The sequence below is a fragment of the Pipistrellus kuhlii genome, unplaced genomic scaffold (assembly GCF_014108245.1).
Source record: "Pipistrellus kuhlii isolate mPipKuh1 unplaced genomic scaffold, mPipKuh1.p scaffold_m20_p_61, whole genome shotgun sequence".
NCBI lineage: Eukaryota > Metazoa > Chordata > Mammalia > Chiroptera > Vespertilionidae > Pipistrellus > Pipistrellus kuhlii.
The window spans coordinates 1,650,623-1,660,173 of record NW_023425564.1 but is presented as its reverse complement, the minus strand read 5'-3'; the positions used below and the strand labels follow the sequence as shown (position 1 = coordinate 1,660,173).

The following is a 9,551-nucleotide window of genomic DNA, read 5'->3' as shown; positions in this document are numbered from 1 at the left end:
AGAAGCAGCAGCTCCCTCAAGGCCAGGCGCAGGGTGTCCTGGCAATCCGGGAGAGAAAGGGTGCGGATCCCCTCCACCCGCCCTTCCCCTCCGGACAGACCCTCCGGGCCAAGCTGGGGGGTAGAGTTCCAGCAGGCGGGCGGGCGGGGAAGGGGAGTGCGCGAGGACGAGGGGGTAGAGGGAGGGAGAGGAGAGGGAGGGCCGAGAGCACGGAGACTGCGGGGCGAGGCGGGCCGGTGCGTGCGGTGCTGGGCGGTGGGGGGCGGGGCGGGGCGGGGCGGCGGGCAGCGCTAGAGCTCGCGGGCAATTCGCTGCCGGAGGCGCCGCGGGATCCTGAGTTCCCGCCGGTCTCCCCCGCAGACCCGCTGCCCGGGACTGTTCGCCCGCTCACCGCCCGCTCCCGCAGCCATGGCGGACGAGCTGCGGGGCCGGCGGCTGGCGGCGGGCGGCGGGGGGATGGAGGCGGAGGCGGCGGTGGAGGCGGAGGAGGCGGAGGCCTTCCTGCGGGACAAGCTGGTGGCGCTGTACTTCGCCTCCGGCCGGTGCGCGCTCAGCCGGGACTTCACGCCGCTGCTGCGCCGCTTCTACGCGGAGCTGGTGGAGCGGGCGCGCCCGCCGGCGCCCCTGGCCGTGGTGCTCGTGTCCGCCGACCGCAGCGCCCGGGACATGGAGGCCTTCCTGCGCCAGCTGCCGGGCTCCTGGCTGGCGATCCCCTTCCACGATCCCTTCCGCCAGTGAGTGCGGCCGGCGGGGATCCCGGCGCCCCGCGCCCCTCTCCCCGGAGCCCCCCGCGCCCGTCTCCCCGGAGCCCCCCGCGCCCGTTTCCCCGGCGCCCCCAGCGCCCCCCGCGCCCCTCTCCCCGAAGCCCCCCGCGCCCCTCTCCCCGGAGCCCCCCGCGCCACTCTTCCCGCGCCCCCCGCGCCCGTCTCCCCGGAGCCCCCCGCGCCCGTTTCCCCGGCGCCCCCCGCGCCCCTCTCCCCGGAGCCCCCCGCGCCCCTCTCCCCGGCGCCCCCCGCGCCCGTCTCCCCGGAGCCCCCCGCGCCCGTTTCCCCGGCGCCCCCAGCGCCCCCCGCGCCCCTCTCCCCGGAGCCCCCCGCGCCCCTCTCCCCGGAGCCCCCCGCGCCCGTCTCCCCGGAGCCCCCCGCGCCCGTTTCCCCGCGCCCCTCTCCCCGGCGCCCCCCGCGCCCCTCTCCCCGGCGCCCCCCGCGCCCGTCTCCCCGGCGCCCCCAGCGCCCCCCGCGCCCCTCTCCCCTGACCCCCCCCCCCGCACCCCGCCCTCCTGTCCCGCAGTCAGGAGCCCCGGTCGGGTGGGTACAGTAGTTTGCGCGCAGGTTCCCAGGGAGGCTGGAGCGGTTCCCGGAGAACCGGGACGCCCCGCCCGGAGAGCCCGCCTTTCCCGACCCCGGAGCCGCGAAGCGCGCAGCCCCAGCGCCTGGGAGGGGAGGGGAGGGGAGGGGCGGTGCTCGGCGGGAGGCGGCGGGTGCTGCCCGGACGGCGGTGCGGGGCCGGAGGGGAGGAGCCCAGGCCGGCGGTGCGGGCTCGGAAGGGGGCCCGGAGGAGGGGGGCCTGGGTCCATCCTTCCCGCCTGGGACTGACCGTCGGGGCGGCCGGGCCGTGGGGAACAGCCCCTGGCACAGCGGAGGCCGAAGTCGGAGGGGACACAAGCCCCGCCCAGAGGGGTCTTGTCCTGTTCCTGTTTGCGGGTTTCGGGAGTCACTGAAAGAACCAGGAATCTCTGCAGTTCTCCAGGCTGAGCCCGGGGCTCCTCAGCCGGGAGGAGACTTGCGGGGGGAGGGGGAGGGGGGGAGGAGGAGGGAGCCTGGAGGGGGCCTGGAGGGGGGAGGGGGCCTGGAAGGGGAGGGGGAGGGAAGAGGGGGAGGGAAAGGGGGCCTGGAGGGGGGAGGGGAGGCGGCCTGGAGGGGGAGGGGGAGGGGCAGGCAGAGGAGGGAGGTGGAGGGGGGCCTGGAGGAGGGCCAGAGGGGAGCCTGGCTCTGGCCCTTGGGTGGGTGGCTGGCGGTCTGGGTGCCAGCGCCCAGGCCTGGGCTTAGAGCGCCTCCCGGGGTGCATGCCAGTCCCCCCGCGGCCGCCGCAGGGAGGTTTCTGGGCCTTGTTTACGGCACCTGTGCGTTTTCCTGGGGATTGTGGTTTCCCTGTGGCAGGAATCCTCCGCAATTAATTGTCCTCAAAGGAGATCCTTCTGGGCGATTAACAGTGGAAGCTGACTGGGGAGTCCGGGGAGGGGTTCTTCTCCAACACCTGCTTCGAGCTGCGGAGCGAGCGGGCCGACAGCCTGCTTCTCTCAGGAGCAGGACAGACGCAAAGACGGGCCCACATGACCGGATTCACCGGGCAAAAGCATGCATTTAGCATCATGCCCAGTGTAAAATGCCTTTTGACTTGCTTAGTATTCAAGTATGGACAGCTTTCAAAGTTACACAGTTTTGAAAGTGACATTCTGCTAGCTGGTTTGGCTTGGTGGATAGAGCTGAGGACTGAAGGTTTCAGGGTTCGATTCTGGTCAAGGGCACATGCACGGTTGTGGCTTGATCCCCAGAAAGGGGTGTGCAGGAGACAGCCGATCAGTGGTTCTTTCTCATCATTGATGTTTTCATCTCTTTCTCCCTCTCCCTTCCTCTCTGAAATAAATAAAAATATATTTTTTAAAAAAGAAAAGAAAGTGACAGTAGTCAAGCCAGGAACTCAGGCCCTGGCAGAGCCCAGCCCCAGACTGCTGGTAGGTGATCAGGCAGGCGTGGGATGCTAGCATAGGATGCGTCACACTGCCTGGGCTGTGCTCATGCATGAGCCAGAACCACGTGGCACTTTGTCTGCGTGGCGCTGGGCTGTGCTACTAAGGAGGGAGCTCCCCCTGAACACCCTCTGCTCCCCCAGATGGGCCCCTGCGGCCGCAGGCACCGAGCATCTGGCCTGGTCTCAGGCAGGAACCTGACCTCAGGAGGGACCAGCCTCAGGCTTTCCTTTAGGGAAGTTGGCTCCTTGTCCCTGCCCCTTCCCAGACTGCGCTTTGTTAACCCTGTCATTGCTGTCTGCAGGTTTGGAAATGGGGTATTTTGTAGGGTTCTTGGAGCAATGCCCTCAGTTCTGCTTATCCCAGCCTGCATTCATGGGATCAGATAAGGAGCAAATGGAAGTTACCACCACCAAGGTGGACTAAAGAATGTAGGGAGCAGCCCAGCCGGAGTGGCTCAGTGGTTGAGTGTCGACCCATTAACCAGGAGATCACAGTTTGATTCCTGGTCAGAGCACATGCCTGTGTTTTGGGCTTGATCACCAGTGTGGGGGCGTGCAGGAGGCAGCAGATCAATGATTCTCTCTCATCATTGATGTTTCTCTCCCTCCCACTGCCTTCCTCTCTGAAATCAATAAAAATACATATTTTTAAAAAAATGTAGGGAACATCCAAGCAGAATGTGTTCAGAACATAGCACTCTGCTTGGTGCTATGGGGTGGGGGAGTAATCTCCTGGGCCCCCTCGGGCCCTGTCTTCCCTCGGTGACTATGCTATTGATGGGGTGTCCTCTGTGTCCCCACATTGCTGATGGGAGTGGAGCTCTTTCACTTCCACAAGAATTCCTGAGGCCTCCACGGGAGGGGGAGGTGTGGGAGCTGTATTGGTGCTGTCACGTTAGGGAGTTCCCCACCGAGGCCCCACCTCCCTCTGCACGGAGGAAGTCCACATGCAAGTCTGGTCCTGCATTGGCTGGCTCAGCTTGTGTTCCAGCTGCAGGCCATTGCCTGTGGGGTCCGGGGCCATATGCCAGGCAGCGTTGCCCCATGCCAGGCAGGCTAGTTCGGTTCAAGGAAGCAGGAGTGAAGCTGGAGGAACACGGGAGAGAGGGTTCCTTTGCTGTGGATTGTGACTGGGAACTCCTCCAGTGAATCCTTCAGGATTCTGTGCACTGGCAGTGGCTACCCCCTCTAGCCAGTTATCTTTTCTCAGGTTAGACTGACAGGCAAGCTACTGTCCTGTGTCACCGGGACCTCCCTGCCCATGCACCCCTTTCCCTTCGTTGGCCCCCTTCCCGCAGGGATCTGCAGGGGACGGACGGACGGACGAGGGTGTGTGAAGTTGCAGCTCCCTGGTGAAGCTGCCAGATAGCCATGCTGACGATGTCTGGCTCCCTTTTGCCTTCTTCCCATTTGTGATATGAACCAGCTAGTTGATGGTAACAGCTGTCCATCGGGTGACTGCTGACGGCGACTCATGGAAGGAAGAGAGGAAATCACCATGGAGCCCTCAGGCCACGTTGGCATGGCTGGGCTGGGACCACGGCAAAGGCCCGGTGGGAGGGACATGCCCCCTTGTCCTCAGAGCTCCTTAGACCTTGGCTTTGCAGTGCTGCCCCCGCAAAACCAGTGTGAGTGCAACTCCTCTGCCTGGACAGAGGCATGCCTGCTTACTGGCTTCCCTCAGGCAGAGGCGTGTAGGCAAGAGGATGGAGACCTTCCAGGCCTGAACTTGGGGTAGTGCCACAGACAGGCCATCCTGTCTGGCTTACTTCCCTGTGTTATGGGCCCAGGGAGAAGTAACAGCTGCATTTGCCAGTGGGCATTCCTGTGGCATGTGCTCTGCAGGTGAGGCTTGCTCAGTGTGCATGTCATACACATTCTGTGATTGTCTCTTGACAACACTTGTGCTCACTTGTGCTCTGGAGTATTCCCCTCCCCTCCCTGGTTCTTACCCCCCCCCCCCCCCCCCCCCCCCGCCCCAGCCACATGGATGGAGACCTTGGCCTCCAGGTGACCAGGGTGGGACAGATGGAAAACCAGCAGGTGTGGTTCTGTCCCGGTGGAGCCCTCAGAGCCATGGCGAGTCAGTGCATGGGCCAAGCTGCCGACTGCCTTTCCGCCCAAGGGCCCAGCTCCTTCTGCACTTACTGACCCAGTGCATCCCTGTCAGGCCCGAATCTGCAGAGTCTGGCTCTCCAGTCCTTTCCTGTCTTTCTACTCATTGCTACTTCATTTAGGCCTGTCTGCTAGAATGTTCTAACCAGCCCCAGCCTCAGAGTCCCCACTTAATGGATTCTTATTCTCACACCTGCTTCATCCATCAAAGACAGGTCTGGTCTTGTGTGCCCTTCCCGGCTCTGCTGTGGCTCCCAGTCTGCATCCTCCCTGCCTCCAGCCACCGACCACACATGTCTGCCATCCCTGCCCTTCCCAGCTGTGCTCTGTCCAGACCGGACAACTGAAGTTCCAGAACACTCCCACGCTCCCGCCCTGAAAGGCTCTGCATACCACACCCCCCACCTGGGAGCCCCCTCGCCTCGCGCCCTTGGGGACACCGGAGGCTCTGTGGCCTGGGCGGCCGTGCCCCCCGTGGCTGGAGCCTGACACTGCGTGCTGAGTGTTTGGGGTTCTCTGTAGCCTGAGGTCAGACTGGACACTGTGCAGAGCTTTGTGTCTGCAGGTGTGTGTTGGGTGCATGGCTGCGATAAGTAGGGAGTTTTGCTCTGTAACCGTCTGCTGTTGGCCGAGATGGAAAGAGACTGGAGCCAGGAATTGCTATGGTGTCTGAGAGGCGGCTGTGCCAGGGAGTGTGAGGCACTGCGTTAGGTGAAGGGAGGACACCAGCGTTGCACCCGCACCCAAACCAGCACCAGTACCTGCACCAGCACCAGCACCGAGGCCCAGGAGGAGCTGGGCTCTCAGATGTCCCGGAAAGGGTTACAGTGCTCTGTGACCACATTTCCCTCAGCCCAGTCACAAGGCACAGCCGTTCTCCCTGGGCACAGCTCAGCATCCAGGGGGACCGAGCCGAGGCCAGGGGAAGGGATGGCTCCTGTGCGGCTCCCAGGTTACAGTGTCCCCAGGCAGAGGCTGCAGGGCGGAGGATTTGAGGCCACACTGTGCTCTTCCAGGATAAGCCGGAGAAACAGAATGTCTATTCTAAGCCTCCTCCTTGCTTTTCAGAGCCCATTTACTGTGTCAGCTGGATTTAATGTTGCCCGTGATTGAAACCACGGCAGCAAATTGAAGGGGAAACAAAGGAAGGTTATGGATTCGCCTAGCTGGAACCCCGCAGGCCCGGCTGGTCTGGGGTGGAGCCCCTGAGGGGCAGCTCCCTGGCTCTGCATTCGCTGTCTGTGTGGCCCCTGCACCATCCAGTCTCCTGGTGATAAGAGGCTGTGGAGTCCTGGGCTGCGCCTTCTCGCACCTTCCTCTCCCATGCTCCACAGGGTGACTGGTTCCAGTCTGCTTGTTTCCCATTCCGTGCTGATTGGTATAGCCAAGGGCCGAGACTGGGCACCTGGCCCAGCTGGAATTGGGCTGTGTCCGTCCACCCAGTCAGAATAGCCAGCATTTATTGTCAGCGAAAGTCCCAACCTGTAAGAATTTTTCTGTGTTAATTTGAGCAAAAATGATGACAATTGCTGGGAAGCAAAATCTTAATAGATTGAGGAAATGCTTCAGAAGATGACAGTTTTCCCAGTCATCTTTTATACACCGGAATCAGAGGGGGCAGTGGTAAGGGGGCCACATGGAATTCATTGGTGATAGACTAGGGAGGCAGGAGGAAGCAAGGCAGGGAAATCTCTGGGGCTGGATGAAAACGAAAGGAACAGACACATCTTTTACACAGACAGGTGCAGGACAGTTAACAACAGGATCCTGATAACAATGAGGGGGCTTGTGGTCTCTGCCTGTGCTGGGGGTTGTGCCCTGAGGGGTCTGGACAGAGGGTTACTCGTTCCAAAGCTCAGCCTTGACCTTTGTCAAGGTAGATACCAGCCTAGCACTTGACTACCTTCCAGGACTTGATCTTTCTTTCACATCCTCACCTGAGGATATATATGTTTTTAATTAATGTTAGAGAGAGGCAGGGAGGGAGGGAGAGACAAAGAGAAATATCAATGGGCTGCTTCCCATACATGCCCTGACCTGAGCTGGAAGCCGCAGAGTTTCAGTGCTCTGAACGAAGCTCTACCAATGGAGCCACACTGGTCACGGCGTGACTCCATTTTAGCGAAGAAGCTTTCCTTTCAGACGATCCCATGTGGTAACTTCAGGTCTGGGTTTGTAAGGCCGCCATGCAGCTCCCCCCCGCCCCCCCCCTCCCCAGCTTGTCAGGTTTAGTATGGGCCCGTTTTTTGTCCACACTGTGCACCAAACCCTTAGCTGAGTTAAGTGCATATTCATCATTTAATCTTCACACTCTGGGACGTGGGTTCTGTTAATCCTCAGTGCAGGGGAGGTTAATTAGTGTGCTCAGGTCACACAGCTAGTTAATGCCATTTTGTGTACCAGGAGGGTCAGGGGGACTGAGCAGCAAGCCCACGGGCCTCTGCTACCCTAGCTGTCTAGGGCACCGCCTGCTCTTCCCTTCAGTCCCGCTGCTGGGAGGGTGATGAAGGCCTTGGGGGTTGGCCAACTTGGGTAAGTGGGCTCCACCCCCAGGGGCGGGAGACTACACCCTGATGGATTTGAAGGACGTGGGGGTGGGGGGGACTGGGGGAGAGAAGTGGGAGAAGGATGCAGGGATCCCATTCTCAGAGGCACCGCTGCTCCAGGAAGATGGGGCAATCGATTGCTGGTGATGTGAGGCCCTTGTGAGCTGGTCCAGGGCACTGGAGAGATTGCCACCAGCTGTTCTGTTCTGAGGGCAGAACCCTGGTAAGGGTGTGGGGAGATTTGCAAAACTAAGGATGATGCTCCTTTCCCTAAAAGAGTGCGAACCTCTTATGGGGCCACACACAGTGGGAAAGGAGCCGAGAGGTCTCATCCACAGTGTTGTCAGTGTGCCCCTGCGTGGGGAGGGCAGAAAGCCCGGCAAGGCTGCGCCTTTACTTAGGACTCAGAACTTCAACGTTTACCACCCTGATGTCAGCCTCCTGGGATGCGGAGAGCATATGACTATGTTGGGTTTTTGTGGTTTAGAGCTGCACTGTGTAGTAAAATAGCCATGAGCAACATGTGGTCCTTACATTTAAATTAAAATGAACTAAGACGGAAGGCACAGCAGCCATGCTGTGTCTGTGCTGGGGGCATGGGCAGCACAGGCCGGAGCAGCCCAACTGCAGACACTCTGGGGAGGCTGCGGGGGCGACGCAGTAAGGGAGGAGGCTCACGGACTCGGCGGGCTTGACTCTAAGGCTGTGCAGGGGTGACTGGGAACACGGGGTCTCTGTAGAGGTGTGGCAGCGGCTCCCCTACCCCGCTGACCCCTGGCCTGCACCCTTCTCTTCGCAGTGAGCTGAGGACCAGGTACTGCATCACAGCCACCCCCAGGCTTGTGATCCTGAAGCCCAGTGGGGAGGTCATCACCGACAAAGGGCGCAAGCAGGTCCGGGAGCAGGGGCGGGCCTGCTTCCAAAGCTGGGTGGAGGCTGCCGAAGTCTTCCAGAACTTCTCCGGGTGACGTGGGCAGGAGTGGAACCCGGTGCTGCTGCAAGCACTTGGGGAGAACGGGGGTTTGGGGTGTCAGCGGAAGCGCACTGTGCTGCCCTGGCCCTGACCTGGCTCCCCGAGGCCTCTAGCTGCTCTGACTTTCTTAGCACAGCTTTCTCCTCGGGCGATGGACTGTGTTGGCACTGAGCTGCTGGAAATCTTTGCAAAGCATGTATCGATGCAGGCTCTTCATGTAATGCATTAACATATTAGATATGTTTTCTGAAGCTCTACTTACTGTAAGGATAAGCTTTCACGACTGCATTTATTACTAACGTGTGCAGAATTTGTGCTTTAATAAACACGCCTGCTCTCGCTGGGGCCTCATTTCTCTTCCCCTAACCGTGTGCCGAGGAGGAGAGCCTGAGAGAAACATTGCGTCTGTGCCCCAAGGGGTGCTTTTCAATGTTGAATCTTTTTGCAATGTTTTCTTCTCTTTGTTTTTGTGCTCACATTTATTTTTAATAAATAATAGCATCATAACATCCTAGAAAGAAGTGAAAATGTCGAGACTGTGTAGTCCCATCGTCAAGACCAAAGCTCGCTGGTCCTAAAGGATGCTGAGGCAGCCGGTGCATGGCCCATGCAGGTCAGAAGCAGCTGGAGGCCCCTGGCTGGGAGTGGTGGGTCAGAGCACATACAAGAAGTGACCCGTGAGCTTGGAAGTAAGAGGAGCAACAAATCTCTCTCTCCCTTCTTCCCTCCCACCCCGTCCTCTCTTAATAAATTAAAAACACCTGAAACTGGTTTGGCTCAGTGGATAGAGCGTCGGTCTGTGGACTGAAAGGTCCCAGGTTCGATTCCGGTCAAGGGCATGTACCTTGCTTTGTGGGCACATCCCCAATAGGGGGTGTGCAGGAGGTAACTGATCAATGTTTCCCTCTCATCGATGTTTCTAGCTCTCCTCCCTTCCTTTCTGTAAAAAATCAATAAAATATATTAAAAAATAAATTAAAAACAACAATAAAGTTAATGTAAACTCTGTTTCTTAAAAAAAGAAAATAGCAGGAGGGGAGCCACAAGGTTCCAGTTTGCAGCTGGTCCTTCCCCCCTCGCTGGGCAGCTTGCTTTGAGGCCAGGCCAGACCCTTTGCTCCTTTCCAGCTGCACCGTGATCTGGGTGAGGGGGACCAGGAGATACCC

The 9,551-nt window shown here is 60.0% G+C and overlaps 1 protein-coding gene across 1 annotated transcript; it reads left to right on the top strand.

Annotated features, from left to right (window-relative positions):
- The first annotated feature begins 408 nt into the window (after positions 1 to 408).
- On the top strand, positions 409 to 8,758 carry NXNL2 (nucleoredoxin like 2). Its single transcript, XM_036420064.2, has 2 exons — positions 409 to 734; positions 8,212 to 8,758. Exons 1-2 carry the CDS (start codon positions 409 to 411, stop codon positions 8,378 to 8,380), a joined length of 495 nt encoding a protein of 164 aa, XP_036275957.1. The 3' UTR covers positions 8,381 to 8,758.
- The last annotated feature ends 793 nt before the right edge of the window (positions 8,759 to 9,551 follow it).